The sequence below is a fragment of the Amaranthus tricolor genome, chromosome 2 (assembly GCF_026212465.1).
Source record: "Amaranthus tricolor cultivar Red isolate AtriRed21 chromosome 2, ASM2621246v1, whole genome shotgun sequence".
Taxonomy (NCBI): Eukaryota; Viridiplantae; Streptophyta; class Magnoliopsida; order Caryophyllales; family Amaranthaceae; genus Amaranthus; species Amaranthus tricolor.
The window spans coordinates 39,751,082-39,776,254 of record NC_080048.1 but is presented as its reverse complement, the minus strand read 5'-3'; the positions used below and the strand labels follow the sequence as shown (position 1 = coordinate 39,776,254).

At 34.8% G+C, this 25,173-nt stretch overlaps 1 protein-coding gene and 1 pseudogene across 2 annotated transcripts in view; one reads left to right on the top strand and one right to left on the bottom strand.

Annotated features, from left to right (window-relative positions):
• LOC130806015 (protein disulfide-isomerase 5-1-like) overlaps nucleotides 1-1,510 on the top strand; it is a 7,365-nt gene extending 5,855 nt beyond the window's left edge. The window contains exons 4-5 of one of the 2 annotated variants that reach the window (XM_057670901.1): nucleotides 808-912; nucleotides 1,114-1,510. In XM_057670901.1, coding sequence (XP_057526884.1) covers nucleotides 808-902 — 95 coding nt within the window. In that variant the 3' untranslated portion in view covers nucleotides 903-912; nucleotides 1,114-1,510. Of the gene's footprint in view, nucleotides 1-807 lie in introns of both variants that reach the window. The other variant, XM_057670902.1, reaches the window with a different exon arrangement.
• LOC130806013 (E3 SUMO-protein ligase SIZ1-like) lies at nucleotides 1,112-25,173 on the bottom strand (annotated as a pseudogene).

Genomic DNA, 25,173 nt, shown 5'->3' with positions numbered 1-25,173 from the left:
CAATAAATAAATGTACATTTTAAATGCACCTAAAAATCCAAAACTTGAAAGTCAAACATAATATGTTATCTAAAAATTAGGGTATCAAAATCAAAAGTGGTGGCAGAATTGAATAGTATATCACATCTGGAATTTGGTCCAAAGTCCTTGTGCCCCTGCTTATTCGGGTCATGCAGACACTAATATCACTGGACTGATTACAACAGAACACTGAAAATCCGAGGATTACTTACCATCATCAGGCTACATTATTTTTCTTTGCACCACTTTTTAGCTGGAAGACCTTGAGAGCTGGAAGTGGGTTTAATGACTCACTTTAACTGCAGAAACTGAGCATTAGAATTCTTTATTAGTGGGATAAACTTTCACATTCCAGATTTGACTGTGTGTGCATTCTTTTTACTGATGCAACTTGGATCATTAAGCATCATAATCGTCAACCTGTGAAGATCAACATCTGTCTTATGTATGAAAATATTTTGTCATACATAATATCATTAAAGCACACCACCCAGGGAACACTTCAATGGCAAAAGTGAGGCAAACTATACTATTTGTCCCCCAAACGGTCACGTCCAGTATTTCCATTCAGAACTCAATCGTCTATCTGAAACCGTAGTGTAGAGCAAAACAAGTGGAATTCCAAGTAGCCTTTTTCCTCTTTTAAATCTATGAGTGATCGGAATGCATTTACTATGATATTAATCAGATTTTGAAAGGTTTTTACGTTTGGCAATAGTTTGTATGTATGTGTGTAATAGTCGGAAAATTTTATTAAGTTTAATTTCTGCCTTTGTTATCTAATAGGACCACGAGATGTGGATTCCCTTAAAGCATTTGTTTTGGAAGAAACGGAAAAGGCAGCAACAGCTGCAGAAGATGTCAGTGACAAAGAGCTGTAGTTTCTTTTAGGTATGCAGACGATAACCCAAGTTAAGCATTTGATCTACCATGTACTTGTTGGGATTTGGATATGTCTGATGTTGAATCAGGGGATCGACCCTGAATATCGATTCCATCTGGAAATTGTGTTCTTCAAAAATGGTGTCAGTTACCAACAAACTAATGCTTTAATTTACTGGTGTTTCTCACCCTTTTTTTTGGATCTCACAGAAGCTGGTACGTGCGAAATGTGGTGCTAATATTTCTGGAACCAGAAACACAATTGATTTGCAGGCTGTGTAGTAGGGCTCTTGAGTAAATAATGAGCTTATATCACTGAGCTTTGAGATCGGTGACAACAATGCTCGTTATTTCAATTGTTCTTCCAGTTAACAAAGTGCACAGATTGATATGTGGACACGATGCATACATTGATGAACTTTGTACCTACTTTGGCAGCTACTGTGATGCAGGAAAAAAAAAATGCTTCAAAGGTGCCATTTTTCCCGTTACGGATGGGAATTTTGCTACAGTTCAAAATTTTTATTTTATATACTAGAAATATTTTGCTCTGCTAGACTCAATCGCTTGATTTAAAATTATAAAATGACTTATTAAATTAAAATAATTTCTTAATTATGTTAACTTCTAGATAATATTTGCTAGGGTTAACCGAAAATAATCTTTTTACTTACACCGTACATCCAAATTAAAAAGTTAATCATATTGAATTTTTTTTAACAAAACAAATCAAGTTACAGTGCAAGTGACTCACTTTTCTAGTTGTTAAACAATGTTTTGTGCATCACAATCTAATATTCAGGTTAAAATTCATTAATTATCGGTTGGTCACTCGGCTATTTGATCTCAACCATTTCTGCATTTTTACATTTTTAGCGTCACTCATATCCAATAAGCAAGCAGCTACTATTGTGCGAGACCAACTCTCAAAGAGACGATCTCAAAACAAACTCACATTTTTATTTTTACTTTAATTTGTATGTACTTAACTCATTACCGTTTCTTACAATAATTTGTGATAAGTCATTAACATACACGACAGAGTATACAATATGCCCACAATCAAACGGCACACCTAGCAAATAAGAGCAGCCATCAATATAATCCCGCAGACATAAAATAACCAAGGCATTTCGCCGTTATCGAAATTCTGTATAACAAAATACTTTCATCTTTCTCTTTTCCGCACCGAGGAGAAGGGAAGAGGGAGTTCATAAAGAAGCCTTGTTTCTATAAATTACTCATCCGGTAAGACATTTACATGCTATATACCTCAATGAAAACAGGAGGGTGGTGTATTTGAAGAAAGCAGAAAAGGGAAATCTCTAATGCTACTCATCAAACCACGGCAACCAATGCCTCTTAATAATTATGTATAAAAACTAATTTTCGAAATTACCTGACATGTATTTTCTTGATTATCGGACGTATGTGCAACTAGTAGCGTCTGCCAATCCCTGTTCTGCAAAATATAATCAAAAATGATATGTACCATTCACCTATATGCGAAGCTGAAGGAAGACGTTCCAGCTCACTAATGCCAAAATCGAAAAGGCATTGGTATCTGAGAAATCCATATATACTCGTCTTCATCCTAATCGTCCCATTCCCAGTTGACATCTAAAGTGATTGGTGCAACCAAATTTCAAGTTCCGATGTATAGGCTAAGCTTCACAACTGCCAAGGCACCAATAATATTAATAGCAATGGCCGCCAAGCTTCATGTTTGGAACATTTGGTCAGCAAAACCCAGTGAAAATGCACTTACTCGGAATCAGAAACTAAAGAAAGGTAAAATGTTGTTTAAAACGTTTGCCTCGAGGTGATGAGAAAGGGCTATCTGATCGTTCTCTAGATTTCTCAGATTTGCTTCCTTTTGAACCCATAAGAAAAGAAGCTGGAGATACAGAAACAAACACATGTCAGCACCAATAGTCTGAACAGAAGCAACCGGTTCAACCAGAAAACATGTATACTTTTCAGTTCAACCAGGCGACAATACTGCATAGAATCCATTGGTATTGAGACAGTTAAAAAAACCTAGAAGAACCAACCAAAAACTAGCCCAGCTTATAAAATTGGTTGAACCAGAACTCCATGTAGGTCCTTAAACAAGTGTAAAGTGGCGGCATTTACTCTTTCACAAACACTCCTCCGTCTCGGCCACATTGCTACAATAGCCAAAAATCGCATATTTCTAGTTTGGTTGGAACTAAATGGGAGAAAGAGATCAAAAATAAGCAGGTGAAACGAGTGTAGACGAGATGAAAACATTGAGTTCGTGGATGAGATGAGCACAGATAATACAAGTCCAGAGTATGCAAGTGGAAACAATAATGTGCTTCCAAGGCATGTGAAATCTAAACCTTCTATTCACTTACACACCTACTCGTAGGCCTCACTGAAGCGGACAAAATGAATTTGTGCAGCAAATAATGACCCACACATAATCACAAAACAATGTTCTATTCATTCGTTGTAATTTGTAATAAAGAAAACTCTTGTTTTATGATTAGCCGTCCTAGATAAAGTATAGTTATTGATTGGACTATTTAGTTATACACCCAAATAGAATACTTGCAGACAAACTCAAGTAAAGAAGCAGGGCATACTTCATGTGCATATCCTTCTAGGACTAAACACAATAGCATTCACCAGGGGCGTACCATTTAGGAAGCACATGAGTTTTGTTGCCATGTAAACAACAATACACCTGCAGCTAACTAAAAACACCTGTCACACTGGACGCGTCCTAAATTCCATCTGGCCAGAATTTACCAGAACTTAATTCAGTTTTTCAAACTAACACATGTAAAAGTACATATGTGAGTTATAAACAGTAACAAACCTGTTTCAGCCAGTGTGTCCAGAGCTCCTTCTCTTGATTGAGGTTGTTGTCCAACATTTAAGCCATTGCTAGAACCTGATTCCCCATGACTCCTGCCACTACCATCCCCAAGCCTAAGAGAGATCCAATCGTCACCATGTAAACCGTTACTCATATCCGGGTGATTTCTTGCATTGGGAGACCCACATGCATCAGAAGGCTGTGTAGGAAGAAAAAGCTGAAGAGACGGATCCTCTCCACCAAATGCTAATGGATAATCAACTAAGCTATCATTTAGGTTATTAATGGATTGACCAACTGTAGAATCAGGCATAAAAGTTGCAGGATTCGTAGTATCTGTAGCCAGCATATAGCCATTTGATATAGGGCAGTCTACAGTAGTAAGATGTGGATTAGCTAGAGGATCTGTGCTATCACCATTGGAACCATATAACTGGAAACTAGAAGCTCCTTGAGTAGTGGAAGGCAACAGCCACAATGGCATTCCAAACTCATCATCTGGATTGAAATGATGAAGGCATGAACTACCACCAACCACATCCACAAGGAGAGGTTCTTCGTGATATGATTCTATGATTCCAGGAGGGTTGACAGCATAATTAACACCATTGCTATGAATGACCCCATGTGCCGTCACACCATTTTCATCGTCTGAATCACTGAGCACAATTACTTCTGTGTCCTTCGCAGAAGCTGAAGAATTCTGAGTTGCCAACCCAAACGTAGGATCAATATTCAAAGATATAGAATCAAGTTCCATCCCATTGTTAACAGACAAATCAAAATGGCCATTTGCATCTTGATTAACACTTTGATCTTCACCATCTCTACCACTAACAGCGGCACTACTGCTCATTGGGATAACCTTTGGACCACTGTTCTCTAAATGTTCTGACACTCTATCACTAGAAGAAAGAGTATTTTTAAGTCCATGTTTATTGAATTCCCATATTCCATGACTGTTCTTCCTGATTCCCAGTTTCAAACCGGTACTTTCTTGGTTAGCAGGCTTAGATGCTTCAGGTTTACGTTTAATTTCATTTTCATCAGGAAGACACAGGCTTCCATCAGGTAGATGCCATTGCCTAAGATCCCTACGTTCATTGTCACTTTTAACACGCCAAGAACCATCAGGTTTCACTTCAATCTCACTTGAATCCTCACCAGAAGATTGCATCTGCAAGGAAACCGCAAATTATCCACAATTAAGTATTTGATATAACACGAACTAGTATCTCCTATTTTATGCAAGATCAATAGTGAAAAATACCATGTTTGTGATGCGATTGAAGTAAGGGTCAATAACTAGTGTCTCCAAAGAGTAGTTTTTCAAACAGATTGGGCATTGCCACTGCAAAAGGGAAACAGAAAAGATTGATTCATTTATATAAATTCTCAGACACCCAGAGCCAAGATATTATAGAGTTAATTACTTGCCTTCCTCGAACGTTGCTGCATCTCCACAAATGTTTCAAGGTCAAAACAACCCATATGCACACAAGGCCTGAATCGTCCAGCAATTTTCATCCTTGAACCACTCATCTGATTTAAGAAAAGAAAATCATTAAAATCTAAATCCAAAAAATAAATATGACACATACACTTCCAATCCAAATTATTTATCTACTGAATCAAGTATATTATTCCATAATAATCGCTTAGTCTATCAATGTTGCACTGTCCCTATCATCAGCATTTCCCCACCTAATATACAAGAGAATACTTACAGGACAGCGTAAGTTGACAGTAATTGATTCTGCAACAACTTCCAAATCACTGTCACTATCATCAGCATTCGCAGCAGCACCACCTCCAATGCAACGTCGCACACGAGCAAGAGCATCTTCAAAGAGCTCACCATCTGATTCCTTTGGTATCATGTTCAATATCTGTAAAGGGAATCCAGACAGGAATCGTAATTTTAATTATTGGAGCACTACAATACAACAATTAGCAGCCAAAATTTAACTACACAACAGACTAAAAAAGGTCAGACAGAAACATTCTTGAATGGACAAGTAAAAAGTTAAACCAAGTGAAGATCAATCACACTATAATGATACGACTCTATGAGGGATGAACTCATGCTTTAAACACCTGAACAATTAATCACCATATAAACCTTATTTTAAATAAATAGATTAAAGAGAAGATAAAAACATAAGATAAAGGATCCTTCTAAGCAGAAAGGATATATTCAAAATTCAGAATAAACAATCAAGCTACAGATATTCTTAAAATGCACTTTACAAAAAGTACAGCAATCTATAATTTCAATAGCAGTAGACAAAGATAAAAACTCCCAACTAGATACAAGCATTCATTTGTAACCACAAACGTCGCCCTTCTCAAGAGAACATTTAAGAACATTTTCTCCTAAAAAATCAATGCTATATGCTAGAATAAAACTAAGACATTCATTAAAAAAAACCCTTAAGACATAATATGGTATTGACAAGGATAAAAAGCCAGATCCAAACAAGAGTCGCACAAGGAAATAGGAATTATCGATTCTTCATAAGAGTTTTAAAAAGACCAGGAACACGTTATTGAGAGGGATAGAAACAATGCTTAGAAAGGGAAACAAAAGATGCAAGAAAACAACCTCTTTATGAAGCGCAAGCCATAGCATTAACCAAGACCTATTTCAGGTAAAAGCTACAAATACCCAAACAGAAAAGACGAACTTCCTCCAAATTAATTTCAGAAATTCGAATTATCGTAGGACACAACTTTTCATGTTTACGACTTGAGGATCTACCGCGGCCTCAACAGAGCACTCAATCAAATGACAAAGGCGAACTTCCTCCAAAACAATTTCAGGAATTCGAATTATTAGAAAATGTAACTTTCCTCGTTACGACTTAAGGATCTAGAGGAGTCTCAACTAAGCACCTAGGGCCCTAGGTAGCAGAAGACAATGTCTTAGCGGAAAGTAAGCCTGCTGCATGTGATTAAAAATTGAACATGAACTTACGTGCCAGTCATTTCGTACAATATGCCAAATTAGCCATTAGGGCATATGAAAGTTAAAATTTTAATCATACCTGTTGAAGACTACGCTGCTTCACTAATCTAACACCGATACAAAAAATACGAGGATCACATCTTGATAAAACAATCTTATTTATTCCATCTTTGGTGTATTGAGATATCTGACAAAATAGGAGCATGCAAATCAAGTTGACAAAATACCTAATTACAACATGATAAACATAAGTTCATGTGCCCAAAGTAAAGCTCTTGAAAACGGTAAAGGGAGAAAAAAAAACTCACATTTAGACCATCATCACGGCCATTAACCCCAAGGAATTGTGAACCAGGTCTACTAAAAACTCTAATACCTAAAACAAATAAATTAGAATATATTTATACCTTTAAAGCAAATATTAAGTGCCAATAACAGAAAAAGTATGATCTTGCCACATGTGCTGAAGGAAGCATGTACAAGCTTAGGTTGAATGCGTTAATGGGTGGGTGATTGAAAACAGGGGCGATTAATGCATTCAGCCTTTTGAAAGGCTTGTCCCTAATAACCAAGAAAATGTTGAACTAATAAAACAAATACTTCATAATTTACTTGTTTTTAACTAATTATAGCACTTGCATTTGATTCTTCCACAAGTTTTTTGTCACTAAAACTTTGTTTGGATAACAATGTAGGAGTGAAATGAAAAGAAAGGAAGAGAATAATGAGGAAAGCTTCCCTTGTTTGTTTACAAGGGAAGGGAAGGGAAGGTAGAGGGAGAAAAGCTCATTTTCCTTCCAAATATTTCCACTTTTGGAGAAATTCCTCCATTAACAAAATTAAGGAACCAAATCCCTTCAAATCCATTCTTTCAAAATCCTTTCCCTCCAAAATTGTAATTTAAACAAAGAAAAATGCATCCCTCAAAACCCCTCCATTTTGTTCCCTACAATTCTAAGGATAGAGTAACTTCTTGGCTTGCCCAACAAGTACAATTATCCTAAAATCCTGTTGCAATTCAATAAAAAAAGCTATTTCTAACTGATCACTTTTTCCCCAACATCACTTGTAGATTGTTGTGCCTAGACTAGTAAAAAGTGTTTTGTTTGCACGAAGTACTACACAAGGTACGAGTACAACACGAATGGATTACTCGGTTTAAAAAGTATTCAAAAAAAAGGAGCCTCACACGACACAGCGGGCTGGCAGGCTGACTATATCATGGGTCATATATTTGGTTTACCAAGCACGGCATGACACAAACCTCTTCGCGGCATGGCATGCCAAGGCCCCTCCACCCGACTCAGGAGATACGCCACAACATGTGCCCACCTCTAATTACTCTTTTGTATTCTAAAATCTCCCCCAAACAACCACATCACTCCACCACCAAGGTTTCCGACAAGTCTATTTCTACCTATTCCAACACGACCAGATCCCACAACTCTCATTTTGACTTTTCTTCCTCCTATTGCCATTATACTTGTCCCCGTGCCAAACATACATTTATAATAATTGTTGGTGAAGTTGCTTAAGCCACCACAACAAAAACACCAGCAAAGCCACCATCACTACAAAACTTGCTTTGTGTCTTTTAAAGAAATCTCTTTTCTTGGATTTCTACCCAAAACGCTCCAGGACATCCGGTGGATAAATCTTACTCCTGTCGAAAGATCAAAAACTTCAACAATTTATTCTTGGAGTTTTTAACCTATGTATTTTTCGTTTGCAATGATTCTGGCAATCCTCCCTGGTGCGATTTGTGTCCTTTCTTCATTCATACTTGACTTGAAAATTTTCCATTGTCACCTAGGTTTTCCTCTTTCTCAAGCTCTTGAATCAAAGAAAAATTCGCATTTACACAGTATCAAATGCTTTCTCTAATACTCTCTTTAACTGTATGGCTACTTCCTTCAAAGTAGCCTCCCATTTCCCTTAGAAAGTTTCCTAAGTATCGAGGCCTGCGATCTCGAATCCTATTTTGAAAATTCGGATCCAACTCTAATGTGCTTTCCATGAGTGTTCCGGCTAAAACTATTCATTTTACCCTTCTCTTAAAAAGCACATGAGTGGCTTCGGCGGAGACCAAATCTAATGCAAAATTCATCAAAATCATATCACCAAAAAAGTAAGAATTTCTAACAAAAGACCTACGAAGACCGTAATCCACTCATACCACTAGCTAAACTGATATTTTGGGCAGTTAGCAGGGAAGAAGATAAAAATGGAAGTGGACTCCAACATATTCAGACCGTCACAAGCTTTTGACTGGTTTGTTCTCTCCCAAATGAAAACTAAAAAATGTAAAACTAATACAACAAAAAATTAATAATTTACTTCATGGTTTTGTCTTCCTAAACTACTTATAACATTTGTATTTTATTCTTCTACAAGCTTTCTTGTACCTAACATCTTGACTAGTCCAAAAAGTTTATTTTGCCATAAAAAGTGCCTGTTGCAATACTATTTAAAAACTAATTCTAACTAATCAACTTTGTTGTTTCCGACATCCCCTTTGCAAGGTCAATGTAGAAACAGTCACCCTTTCTCACTCACCACATCACCACCCCAAATACAATCTCACTCAAAACAAGTGTGGGAAAGAGATGATCATATTAAGATTTAACAAGGTGGAGATTTGGTGACAAACAAACGGTACGCTATAACTATTACCAGAAGCAGAAAGACACATTAACACCACCAATATCTATTTAATTTCCTTTGTTAAAGTATTATCACACTTAAAAACTAGATATAGAGGAACTTCAGCCACATGAAGAAAATGTGGATACAAGAAAGCAACACACATATTGAGAGGATCCAGAAAACAGGCAAAATGATACAAAGAACAAATCAAGAGATTTCTACCAGATAACAAAGACATCTGCCTGCAATACAACATATTACCATAAAAATACTACTAAAGGCTACATAACACATCATTAACATGAGAAATATATCCAAATGCTTACCATTGATCTGCACATCTGCATCCTGGGGCCACTGCATCCTGAAAGTCACCTTATCATTAAGAAGCATGCACCAAGCCTGAATAAAATTCACGCAATTAGAGCAATAATGTTCATCTCCATCAAATCCAAAATCCAGAACATTGTCAAATACTAACTCATTTTTGCAAAAATAATAGCTAACGAACACATGTCTCTTTTCTTTCCAGACTTGAACTGACTTTAAAACTAGAAATCAAATTCAGAAACAAAAAATGTGGACAGAACTACACAAGACATTCCTAGCGTTACTACAGACATTGTCTAACCTGAATAGCATACTCAGGCTTCGTTAATAACTCTCTGTCAGACCTTGATAGACGAAACATTTTCTCAACAATCTGCAAAGGATTTGTACTGGAAAAAGGTATAGCGCAAATTAAAACGGATAAAGATTATATATGAAGAAGCAGTAAACGTCAGCATGTTCATTATAAGTGCTACTACAAAATAATCTATAATCTACATTGCAAAATAGATCAACAAGAAAAGAAGATAAATGCAGTGAAAATGGAGGGAATCAATCGAAACAACGTCATCAGAACAGGTACAACAAGTTTGCTACTTTAATACTTAATGGCAAAAATTTGGTAATGTAGCTCATCTTTTGGTCTTTGAGTCCACTTACAAGCTCATTTCATAAACTTGAAAATATGCGCTGTAAGTGTCATGTTGGAAGAGTTTGATTCAGAAAATTCCTTCAAGATTCAAACAAGCAGCTTATGGATGGAAATCGGTTAGGTTGGCAATAAGTATGTTCCTCTGAAGTCAAGCTACGAAAGAATAGAATACAATCCATCCAAGTACTGAACTAGACATTTGGAATTGGATACATGGCCCAATCCAGACCACCCTAATATGAGGTTCCAATCCATATCATTCCAGGCAGTTTAACAAAACAGCCCCTAAGTAAGATATGTACGGCTATCAACAAGGAGTTGACTGAGTACTACACAGCTAATACAAGCCTCCAGCAATTCAAATTATTTTTAGTAGTTCAATACATCCAAAGCAGTAGAATAGAAGGGGGGGGACGGCAACAGCCATGCACAGTCCACCAAACAAATTTGCCTCGTAATTTCACAAGCATACCTTCACAGATAGAGTAGCTCATAGCAATGAATCACCTTAATCCTCACTCTCCAAGAACTATACCAAATATATACAGCTACTCAGTAAAAGAATAGACTACTTACCCATCAGTCGGAATATTACTAGCAACCAACTTCACAAGATATAATGGATGTCTCAGGGTTGCCCAAAAGCTGCAGAATAACAGACACTTATAATAAGGTAATATTAACCTCAAATGAGACAGATATGATCAAGAATAAGCTACAACTAATGTAATCATGTGATGATCAATCAGTATATAAATAACCAATATAAAAAATTAATGTAAATCATGCGATGATCAATGAGTACATAAATAACCTCAACATCATGGTCCCATTGTAAATACTAAAAAAGGTCAAAGAATAATCATTCAGAAAGATAGACGTACCACAAAAGAAAATAGCGAAAACAATTTGATAAGAGAAAAAAGAACTGAGGCAGCAATCAAAAGTTCATCAAAAAACAAAAGGCTCCTGATCTGTTTTAGAGGCACACTAGTTAGTATGGTTATACTGTGTGCAAGAGGTTTTTCTTTGGAATGAATTCGTGGGTATTTTATTTGTTCTTTTTAAGTTTTAAGGTGTAAGTAAAAACTTACTTGATTTTATCTATTAAGTTTTGGACAATAATACTTTTAATAATCATTTTTAAACTGCAAATCAAGAAAAACTTGAATTTCTTAGTGGTATTGATATAATTTTTTAAACATATATATGAATTTATACATAACTGAAATATGGATTACAGAAAATATTTTACAATAGAAACAACCATTGTAAGATCGGATCGTAGGATCATAGGATCGTGGAATCGTGTTATGATCCAACCACCTAAATTCTTGAGCTAAGTAGGATCGCACGATTCTACCATATTAAGATCCTACACACGATTCGGATCGGTCGCCTATTTTGGATCGTAGAATTGTAGATCAGAATCAGGATTCTTGATCTATTATGATATGTTTGAATAGTACAATTGAGTTTTACTCAATTTGATAGAAAATAAATAAATACCTTGAAAATTCATATGATGATGTATTCCGTTTTAAAACTATATTTCTATAATTTAGGTGTAGTGGCATTTTGATTTTTAGTTTTACTCTATAAAACTCGTGGGTATGAGGCGGATATTAAGTGGGTATGGGATGTGGATGAAGTGGGTAAGGTGGGTATGCAAGTAGGTATGACGTGGGTAAGGCGAGCATGGATGGTATTGCATATATGTGTAGATATGAAAACTTTATCCGCCATGAGCGGTGGGTATGGTGATGCGGTATCCCCACTAGCCCGCCCATTTTGTCATTCCTACAGAATGATATACTGCATGGTGCAAAGGTTCTTCTTAGAGAGAAAAATTCTATGACATGCTTTAACAAGTTGATACTTGATAAGCTTACTATCCCTACAAGGCTACTTTCTAAAGAAAAGATTTTAAAAATGATGGGTCCATAACAAAAGGTGTCGCAGAAAGGAAACATGTCCCTCAACACTCAACTAAACCGGAGGAAAACAAAAGAAATGAGAATTCTGTCAAACACAAAGTACTTACCAGCACATGAAAGGGTAAGCAGAGTACGCGTAGCAGACTCTGAGAAGCATCAAGAACTTCTCCAAGGTAGGGAAAAATAAACATTTTATGCCACAAAAAACACAGGGAAAACAAGAAAAAAGAAAAAAAAAAGAAAAAATCATTCAAACCAACTCAAGTGGTGACGCGTTGTTAGTTGATACGAAAATCACTGAAATAGTTTGTGTCATTTTGTAAGTAAAGCATATCAGGAAACATGTACCAAGCTACATCAAGACATGAAAACCATATATATTTCACAGAGCATAGATGATACATACGGATCAGCTCTTTTGAGACGGCAAACCACACAATAGAATTGGGAAGGACATAAAGGAACTCCGTCTGTAGGCTTTTCTGGAATAATAACACAGCTAATATGCTGCCATACCTGACATCTTGGATCTTCACACTGTCAACAAAATTCCAGAGATCTTAGAAACAAAAATGAACATTTATTGAGTGAAAAGGAATGAAAATCATTACAGGCATGGATAATTCACACAAGTAATTCAGGGTGCTGCAAAACTCAAGCATCACATACATACAAGTGTACAGCCACATATGTGTTTGTCCCTCACTACAAGTGTTGGATCACCTACACCCCCAACCTCTCAACTCATACAAAGAAAACATTTCACACCCCAATGTCATCATCTTCCATCTCAACAAAAAAAAAAAAAAAGACATGCCAATCCAAAACAAAAAGTCTGACTGTTCAATGCTGCACTTTTTTTCACAGGACTAAATTTATTTTGAAACTTTCTGAAGTATCCCTCCCTCCTTGCATAGACTCCAGTGACAAGCCCTAACTTCCACATCAACGTAACAAGGGACGAGGTACGAAGCCAAATGGCATACGAGAACAAAGTCAAGAACGGGAGCGCAGAACACATAACATATAGAACACAGTGCAAAACATAGTTCAACTCACAAAAAAAGGCAACAAGAGTGATGAGGTTGCGGTGCTGCCAAAAAAAAAAGAATAAATTATAAAAAAATTTCAACTAAGACAACCCTTGAGACAGCCTAAAACACGGTTTTTATATACATGATGTGTGTAGAATCAATACTATATATTTAATAACCTTTACTACTCGACTAACTTATCCATATTTAATAACCTTTTCCGGGAAATAATTGACAAACTACCCGAAATCCGCATAAAGTTGCACAAATACAAGGTCAAAGTTTCAATCCTAACCCTATACTACATGTGCAAAAGTTTTATATCCTCTCCAAAATTGAGTAATTTAACTTAGAAATTAGTTATTTATGTGTCAGCTCAAAACATCAGTCCTTACTCATCAATAAGAATCAAAAAGTTGCTGCAGATAGGGTTTATAACTAAGCATGGAACACAAACCTTGATCATTGACTCTGTATGCAATGAACTACTACCACAAGGACACCGAACTTTCATTTCAGGTATACGTATAGGCACAGGCACAGGCACAGATTCAGGTACATGTACAGAGCCATCAACCTCCTCTTTGGGTTTCAAGCTACCAGTAGCACTATCTGATGTGCGTTGCAAATTAGATGTCAAATCCGTCGCACCAGAGAGCTGCAGTTTCCTGGGCAAAAATATATTTTTAGATTGTCAAACAAAATGAATGAACCACATCTGATGCTTAAAAACAGCCATCACCCTTAGTGTTTGATCAAGAAAGTTAAAATTTTGTATGAATTTATGTTGCTCTTAATCTAAACAAAGGCTTTGATGATAAGAAAAACCATAGAATAATAGTCGGTACAAAAATTCAATCTTCAATAACTTTTGGTTTTGTTTTCTATTAATTTAAAACACAAGGAATTTTGATGGGTAAATTGAAGAATTATGTCTTTCCTCAATGTTTATAACCAAATTATTGTATTCCTAAAAGCTCGCACCTAACAGCTAAGACAATATTGCTCAAGGTAGTGCCCACTCTTAGCTGGAGGTTGTATAAAATTGAAAAGGGTTTTTCTCCTTATTTATGTTTGAGAGTAGCCCTCATCATGTGGACAATAATCCACACAATGCAGGGGTTATGAAATGTAGAAAGGCCCAAATAAAAGTAATAATTAACTCAAATTTGGATCATTATCAAGGGCTGACAATCACCATCTTCACGCGAGCAAAATAGAGAGAAAAGGGTATTTTTCCTAATTTTTCCTTGTGTTCATCCACACTAAGCCCCAAAAAATGAAAATTCAAAGGTGTTCAATCTCAATCGTAATAGCATATATTGGTCCTGTTTTAGTTGGTGGAGTAATATAGGGACTACAATTAAAGCTCTTGAATTCACACCATTTGAGAATCACACAACAAAGGTATTCATCATATTCCCTATTTCAATTCATAGTAGTATTATACAAGAGATTCTACTTTTAGGTATTAGAAAACTATCATCTGAAATTCCGCTAAATGAATTCCTATATAAATTACAAATCTTAATGACAACAATATAAATAGGATGTATTCCTCTGGATGCTAGCAATGACACAACTTTCACCATTAGGAAAAAAGGGTTCATTATAGAACCTGTAGATGTCATCCACTAATCTTGCTAGATTTTCCTTTGTAAGTGCAGGTCTTTTTTCCCACAGAGAAGCTGCAGAAAATTATTTAACAAAAAAAAGACAATATCAGCTAAGCCGGAAGATACAAAAGATGAGCTTACAACAATGCAGAATCAATTTAAAAGTCAATCAATTTGTAGAAACACTGCAAGCAAGACTTTCCCTACTGTCATACAAAAGAATGGAAAGGATACGGAAGGAAATAAAAAGCCGTAAGGAAATAAACTACTGTGCTGGTCAATAAGAAGATCCCAAATCAAACCAGAATTAACTGTCAATATAGTTATATAGACTTCAAAATAGTTAATGGTCTGGTTTGATTCAAAACAATTATCACCTTGTATGCAGCACTTCTTGCACCTTAGTGGTTCTTACTTTACAATTTTTGTTGTATTATACAGCCTTTTTATTTTAGTTTTATCATGTATTTCTTATTTAGTACAAAAAATCAATAGGCGGATGGGGGTCACCTCAACCATACTTCTGTCAAATTAAAAAAACTTACTGCGAATATCTTCAAATTCAATTATAAATCTGAGGCATATTTCATGCCTAATCTAATCATCATATATTTTCAGGCAAATTCCCGGTACTCTCTTGGAATAACCTTATAGTTTACTAACTTCTTCTATCTATCATCCTTGTCAAAAAGTGAACAAAAACACATGGTGGGTTCACGCATCAAATGAGCTCCTTCAGAGACTAAGAGTGGGCTAAGCATAGGGTTGTGCGAAGTGGTTGTACTCTCTTGGGTTCACGTACAGAATAAGAGCAGGCAACCGTAAAAAAATCAGATAGAGGAAGAGAAAAGAAGCTGGAGCAAGAGAAAAGGAGCGGCAACCCTAATTTATCTATTGATGCTAGCTTCTAAAAGGTTGCCGGAAACCTGATCGCCTCAGGCGAATCAAGTCGCGTTTCCAAATGGTCCCGGTACGGATGTTTCCCACAGGAGATGGGAGCAGCGATCTCCGTTTGGCGCTTCAATGGTTTGATTATCTCAATAATTAAATCATCTGCGTTTGGTGCTTCAATGGTTTGATTATCTCAATAATTAAATCATGAATATTAATTTTTTTATGTTTTTACTGATACAATATATTAGATATTATCAATCTAATATGTGCATTGGCAAAGATGAAAAGTGGGAATGAGTTAGAACAAAAAAACAGATGGAGCATTAAACTTTCTTTTAATTGGTAAAACTACAATATTGCACGCATCATTCAATCTCCTTCATCCTTACGTATCTTGTTCAGGTTACCCAACATCACGACTAAGGAAACTCCATTAAGTGGTCAACAATTAGTCATGTACAGCTTCAAGGCTTGGAAGTAACTACATTTTCTTGAGTAAACAGATTCAAAATAGATTCTCGATAAAGATATAGTAAGAGTAGACTTTCCTTAGTAAAAACACATCCAAGGATCAAAGGGCACTGAAGAAACGCAGAAGGCAAACCACAAAGCAAAAGCAACAAAGAAAGACAGGCCAAAATCTGATCATGCAAAATTACAAATAGTTTCAAAACCTTTGATTATCAAATAATGAACATAAAATACAGTAAATCACTAGAATGCAGCAACAAATGTCACGAAATCCAGGAAATTCCTTTTCTAAAAGAAACAAACCCATCTGTAAAACATCCCGGGTAGGTCTGTGCAATGGGCTGGATCCTCATTGGGGCCCTTAATCCAGCCCTTAAATTTAAGGGTTGTATATGAGGGAGGGTTGAAAAAGGGTTGGGTTTAAAATTTAATTTGTAAAAATTAAAAGATAAGGGTTTTAGAAAGGGTTGTAAATGGGCCCTAATCCAAACATTCTATTTCCAGACTTACCATTGTAAGCCCTTATCACTTCAAAATCATCAACCCTAAACGTCAAAAAATATGAAAAAGCAGCTTGAAATTATCAACTCTAAGTTTCAAAATCAATCTCTGGTACATTAATCTTACATCAAAAGCTCTTCAAAATCATCAACCCTAATTTTTCAGTTGTGTTTTCACACTTTATCTGTTCGAATCATCTATTCGAAATCATCTGTTCGAAATCATCTGTTCAAAATCAACCTGTTCGAAATCATCTTGCATCAGAAGCTCTTCGAAATCGTTTCTAGTTAACCTATTCGAAATCATCTTGCATCAGAAGATCAAATAATTTGATCTTGATATTTATTTTAATTTCTGGGTTTCTTAAAAATCTAATTTTGAATTTCTTTGTGATTAAAAAACAATTTTTTTTGGAAATCATGAGGTGTTTTTCATGCATTAACACACTCAGAAAGAATGTTGAAGATGAGAGGCTATTTAATCCTGATTCTCCTTATTCTGAATCCCTAGGTACATTTCTCATTTCTCTCTGTTTCTTTTATCTTTTATAAATTTGATTATATTTGGTGGTTTCATTTGTCATTTTAATAAGAAATATTTTGTTTATCTGTAATATTATAAAGAAAAATCAATAATTTATACCAATTATTTTTTGGTGAAGATTGTGCTTAAGTGTGAAAAAAAAGAATCCCATTTACAAAAAGGGAGATAAGTGAATTATGCATTTTTAAAACAATTATTTGCGTTTGTCAAAAAAAAAACAATTATTTGCGTGTTTGAGTATGATTGTATGAACAACAATATTTCATTACATATTTAAGATATGTTTTCTTTGAACGAACTGGATTGAACCGTTTTATTAGAGCTGAATTGAGGAACATCTACTAAAATGAAGAGTGAATTCAAGTATTGGAATCAGGTACCTAATTTTGAACTAAACTTAGGCCTATTCTCATTTACTTGTTTTTGTTGAATTGATCCTATTTTTGCAATGTTTTTGCAATTAATGGGTTTGAATGTTTGATCAAAGATTCAATTGTTTGTACTGGAATCTGCTCAAAATTTCAATTGACATATATGATTTCACGATTACAGAATAAACAATCCAAGATCTCATTTATGATAAATGGAAAGCGAGGCTACTACATCATCTAGAGTGGAGCTTAGAGTAGAGCCGGAGCAAGATGGTTATAATGAATATGCACCCCGAAATAAGCGGAAGAAGAAATTATCTAAGGTATGGCTAGAGTATAATGAAGAAGTAAATGACAATGATGTGGGAGTCGCAAATTGTAGGCATTGCAAAATTAATTTGGTTTGTGGACCATCTAGAGGGACATCACATTTAAAACGTCATTTGTTACAATATTGTCTGAAAAGACCTAATGGACCGGTTGTGCACATGTGATTAATTTGATTGTCCAAACTGGATTAGAGCCTCTAGGAGACGTTTTGGAAAATGTTCGAAAATTGGTCAAAAAGATTTCAAAATCATCTAACTTAAGTAAAAAAATTTTTGAGATTGCTCAAAAAAACTTTCATCTTGATGTGAAGAGGAAACTTAATATTGACATGAAAGTACGTTGGAATTCAACCTTTAAGATGATTGATAATGCTTTATTTTATAAGGATGTTCTTATTCATTTGGGGTTAAAGTATGCTTCTATCAAGATTTATGTGCCATCAGATAGCGAATGGGAAAAGTTAGTGGCTATTCATAAGTTTTTGAAAATATTTTACGACGTGACATGCATGTTTTCAGCTGTTAAAACCCCAACATCAAATTTGTATTTCAAGGGAGCTTGGTTAATTCATTGTCATTTACTTAGGACAAAAAGTGGCTCCCATGCATTCTTGTCATCTATTGTGGATCCAATGTTAAAAAAATTTGACAAGTATTGGAAGGAATACAATTTGCAGTTGTCTTGTGCGGCTATATTGGATCCTCGATTTAAGTTGAAATTTTTAGAGTTTTGTTTAGTTAAAGTGTTTGTGGGGAAGAGGAAGGTATGGTACGAATTACTAAAGTATTAGATTCATTTGTTGACATATATACATAAGAGTTCCTGGATATAATGATCCATTAAACAGTTGGTTGGTTTCATATTTTGTAAGGCTAGGTTGATGTTTCATGAATTACTAATATGATATAATGACTTGAAATAATGTTTCATGAATTATTAATATGATATAATGGGTTGGGTTGGGCCGGGCTTGATGGACCTGGCCCATTTCATATTTTGTGAAGCCCGGCCCGGCCCATTTCTGCTAGAGCCCAACCCGGCCCATTGCACAGGCCTAATCCCGGGATACAAATATCCAAATCAGAACTTAAAAATGTAGATCAGATCACTCACAACAAAAAATAAAGGATTTCAAAAAAAAAAAAAAAAGGTTCAAACTTGGCCCTAATTCATCACAAAGTTGATAAGTACGGAACAAATAGATGAGGGTTAGTACCCAGAACACCTACCTTGACCATCAACAAAATAAGCCAAAATTCGATCTACAAGATCCTGCAAATAAATTTTACCAAAAAATATAAGCAATGCAATGAAAGAATGAGAACACGAAGACAACTTGCACGTCAACAAGTCCCTAAGCAGGCCTAATTATTTATAAAAATCTTGCACACGCACAAAAACCACACAAAATGCACGAGAAATTTGAAAGTGCAATCTAAGCTAATTTGCGTAGACACAAGTATGCTATTTACATGTTACAAAAGAATATGGGAGTATTCAATAGTATTGTAAAGTACAAATTAAGAAAAGACTTTTTCAAATATTTTCAAATTTATTCTTGGATGAGAAAATATATGGAATGTCATGTACCTCTAATGCAACATCGCATCCAAATTCAATATCGACGAAAGCATTAGAGAATCTTAAACCTTAACCCAAATGCTATATGTTTGAATAAAAATCTTATTTCCTATACCCAAACAATGACCAAATTTTCCAAACTCATTACAGAAAATACCATGAAGACTATTGAAATAGGATTTAGTCCAAAAATATCCTTTATAAAATTTTCTAGTCCAATTGAAGAAACTTCCTCGTGTTCTACTTTTCACTTAAAAAATACACCATAAACTTATCTGAACAGTCCCCATCCTCAGCGTGTCATACTTGGTTACAACTTTCATATTCAAAATGGAGAATCCAACATCAGGTATTCTCCAAAATTTAGAATTTGGACTCAGGGGCACGATGAATGAGTATAAAAAGAGTATTGATATAGATTTCTTACAAAATTACCCGACTGTTTTAGTCGAAACAAAGACAAAAAAAAAGAAAGACGAAAGGCGCACAACTGTTTGAAAGTTGAAACTAACAAATTTGTGGGAAAAAACAGTAATAACAAAGAGAAAAGACACAATCTAATAAAACCCAAACCGTAGCATTGCCAACTACAGAATATATAAACTAAAACAAATGGACGTTCATTTTCGAGCAATAAACCCAGTGATGAAAGGGGGTAAGAGTAAAGTTTCCGTGCATGTTTTTTTACTAAATTGGAGAAAGGATTGTTCCCAACTATAAATGACAACAGTTTTCCATGTCCTTTATTGCACTGCTCTATACTCCTGAAGACAATAGTAGTAATCTCCTCAGTTAAACTACTTTAGAGATTGACCTCTCTCTATACAGCACACAAGATGACCAGAAGCCAGTGAATATTCTGGTGTGCGGTGCGCCTACATCATTCTGGCAACCTGAAGCCCAATTTTACTCTCATCATTCTTCATTTATACCTTGGCATCCTTATCTCAGGTTTCCAGAACACGAAGATTCTCCTTCCTCTATATGTGGTGCCATGTCAGTTCCTAGCCCCAGAAAGTTGGGCCCATAACACAAATCCATATGTGTCATGTCAGCATGCACACAGAAATAAAATTAAGATTATTTGCAGCTCCTGTATTGATGCAACTCCTCCATACTGCAACATGAGACTGACACTGATGCATAACAGTCTGCCATAAGTACCAAGGCAAAGTAACATAGCGTAGATCATAGAAAAAAGAACTGATGTGCACATGTAAAAAACAACATGAAAGATCTACAGGGCCACTCTTCTACTATAAGTAACTAGATCATTGACATGCACCAGTTCCAAGCTACGCCAGACTAGATAGTTACGGTTGTTCAATTACAACAAATTGTCATCTTTATCAAAAGGCTACTTGGCATGTGACATAAGGTAGGAGTGATAGTCAATCAATCTGAGCTACAGCTTGGAACATAGGAGTGACAGTCAATAGATCTAATCCAAAGCTTTCAAGCCAACTAGCTCAACTTTGCTTGCCCCAACTTAAAACTTGAACTCGGTCCACAAATGTCAAGCTCGACATAACTCAAGCTTAGAAAATGAATAAGAGATTAAACCAACAAAAACGTTTTACGAAGTTTTTAAATATGTTGAGCATAATATTAATACTTGGATGAAAGTTTTGATACATTTGTAGTTTGTTACTCTCTGTATCATTACTTTCTCATAAAATGATACAAATGTATAAGAAAGAGCAAAATATCCTATCCATAGTTACACACAATCAAACATCAACATCTTTACGCCATTTGTTTAGAATTGATCCTCTTATTGTGTACTATCTTTGTAAAATTGTCTAAAGCTTTAAATTGATTCTCATAAATGCCATCCAAGAGTATTCTTCTTGACATGAATCTTTCTATTACCATCAAGAACTTTCCATAGTGAACCACGCAAAGTCGACTAACATTGAACTATTCCCTTCTCTTCACATTAACTTTCTTTGCCCCTAAAAATAAAATGTTAACAAAACTCCCACTACGATCGCGGCTAACCCCATTCTCCAACTGTAATTTTTTCTAGAAGCCCCTAACATAATCTTAGCATATGCATCTTTGCCACTCTCATCTTTATACTATATTTTCTTCTAAAATGTAAATACTTAATATTATCAACTAAAAAATATCATTAGCTAAAATTTGATAGAGGATTATTATAAAAACTAGCTAAAATTGAATTGAGGGCTAACAAGCACCACTAGGTTGAAAAACTACAACATGGCTAAGAGTAATTATTAAATTCACCATGTAACCAAATACGTGATTGTTTCACATCATTAGTTATACCATTGTAGATGGAATATAAAAAGAGTAACATATGATACAAATCACAAATCACCAAAAACAAGCAAACAATGTGAATAAGGCTATATGTCATTGAGCAAAGAAGCTCATAAGAAATTCAAATTATAAACTAAAATTTCCCATCAACCAAAGAAATAGTTTTTACCATCAATACCTGTTTCTTTCCTTGCTTAGAAAAACCAAGTTGTGTCAACACATTTTTTAGCTCCCTGATCCTAAAACATTGCAATTTTTCCTACAAAAGGTTATCATAAGCACGTCAATGAAAAAAAACATGAATCACAACTCAAGCTTACAAAAAGGAAAGTTACTTGAGTTTGTACAACAAGCACTCACTCAAGAATGAAGATACAATGATTACATGATTTCACAATACGACATAATGTCACGTTAGATTGTCTCTTCTTCATTGTGAACCAAGTAAAAAAAACGATAAAATTGTACTACAAAATTCTAAAAATTCTACATACATTTTTTCTAGTACGATATATTCAACAAACCTTATGTTTATTCCATCAAACTCAAAATATTGAATGCAAAAACACCTTCAAAAAATTCTTTGAAGTACATAAAAATGTTTACAACCCTAACAAGTACATAAAAACGTCTTCAAAGAAAACCTTTCACTGCTTGCTCAATTGCACAACATCAGGCAATCACTTGTTCCTTCCTTCCTTTTTTTCATCCAATTCTACCACTATTGAATTTCCAAACCAATAAATTGAATGTGATTTTTCATCAATTAATATTGATCGAATGCATCCCAATTCATGTTTGAATCATTCTTATAAAATCAACCATAAGCTATAGCATGAATTTTGCTTTTTTCTTATTCTTTTCTTCAATCGTCTACTCAATGTTGGTCCATAAAATATCTTTCAAAACAATCTACGTCAATAACCCCCAAGCAAGTGATGTTAAATGAGCACATATTTAACTATAGTGAATATACCCCCAATACATCATTGAGTAGGGGATTGACAACGCTTGCATCGTAAATGAGAAAACTTGTGAGACAATGCTAGTCAAATGGGAACACAAAACAATGAAAATATAAACTCTTAAAGAGATTATTTACTACATCATTATTTTGTACAATTATTGCCTTCAATTGTAACTTAACCTTTAAGAAGATATATCTACAAGATAGTTTCCCAGGGTGGAAGACGCAACAATGTCACATGTTTTGCAGTTCGCATTGATTTGTTTAAAAAATTTGGGTTTAATTGACTTATTTGTTATACATTCGTTTGGGTTGTTTGATTTGATTTTTAAGTTCGTAAGTCATTTTTTGGATCGTTGGAGTTTTTTTGTAAAAAAGCAAATTAATAGTTATGAAATAAATACATAAGTATAATTTGTGTTATATAAAGAAAATACCATAACAAGACGTTTAATTTAATATTGTAATCTTAAAATTAAATCCCTTATTCAAATCCCTTTAAATGAATAAACTTAAAAAACAAGCTCAATGTCCATTATTGCATTTAACAAGGCCCATTTTAATGATCCATATCCTTTAAATTCCATAAAACAAAAAATAAAGCTAAGAGCATACTGCCCCACCCCCATTTTAAAACCCCAGAAAAGGCATATGCACATGCTTCTTCCAAAATGACTCCTCTTCATACATCTTTCATGGCTAGTGTTCAGATTCTATCTTCTTCTCTTCCTTATATTTTTCTCTTCTCTTATTTTCTCTTTGATAGATTATTTTTTCTTCCAATTCTACATTGGTTTGAGTTGGATTCATGGCGATTGGAGCCACGACCGAACTTTGGTTTGGGACTATCAAATCAAAATGAGATGCGTGGGTGAGGTAGCTGAATCATGTGACGTCCATAATAACCATTGACCAAGAGAACATGCCATCGGATAGTGCAAAAAGACGTTTTTGGTCATAGTCCCAGCTTTGATTGTGAGAATAGTCGCAAAAAAACTTTTGCAGATAACATGAATGGTCTGCAGTTGTCTCGGCCTATATTTCAATCACGATAATTTCAAAAACATTTTAAAAAACGGTGATGTCTCGATAATTTGCACTGTGGTCGCCTTCATATAGACTGCCAATGTTAACGGATTGTTATAACTTATAACCCCACCACCCTTATAATTGCCAACACCAAATGATGATTCCAGTTGACCGTGACGGACAAACAACAAATCTATCCATAAACATGAATAATCATCTAATGTATATGATCAGAAACAAACAAGAACACTCTAAAATTCTTAATTTCTAAATTCTAATCAATCTGCATTTCTTACATAAAAAAAAAATAAAATAAAATACATAGAAAAATTCAAATTCATGAAAGAAGCATCACAAGCATAGAAGTGAAGAGAACAAGAGATTTTTACCTCGCAAGACACCAACTCCATCATTCAGTTGCAAGATCCACTCTTATCTCCTGGACGGCCAAATTTCACACTAAAGGATCCAGCTCATGCTTAACCAACAAAAATAAATCACCTACTCCACATCAATCAAATAATTCAAAATTTATAAGTTCTTGCTTCATCAAGACAAAATCAAAATCACATAAATATGAAAATCAAACAAAATAAACAAACTATTACATCATCAGTGAAAAAATTATTACCGATATCGAGATAGAAATATGAAAAAGCAATTCAAAATTCAAAATTAATAAGCAAAATTCAAAAAAATAGCTATAGATTGTTGAGGATTACCAAATGAGAGAAGGATTGGGGTGGGCAGAGGGGACGAGAGAGACTAAAGAGTGAAGCTCATGCTCAGGAAAAAAAAATTCACCTAATTCACATCAATCAATCAAACAAATACTTCAAAATTTACAACTTCTTTATAAAAAAATCAAAATCACAAAAAAAAAAAAACGAAAATCAAACAAAACGCAATGTAAATAAAATCATCTACTCCACATAATCAAATTATTCAAAAATTACAAAATCTTGCTTCATCAAACAAAATCAAAATCACACAATAACAAAAAAAAATAATAATCAAACAAAACAATCACAAGATTACATGATCAACGAAAACTAAAGTAAAATTCACGAAACTAATAAGTAAACTGAACAAAAAATCTATAAACTGTAAAGAATTACCAGAAAAAAGTAATAATTGCGGTGCAGAATTTGGATTTTCCCTCTAATTGTCAAAAGAATTTTCTTTTTGACTGAAGAAGGTTAAATGGGAGCCAAGGAAGATGACTAGATGAGGAAATACAAACACGTCTTATTTAGTCTTTTTTTC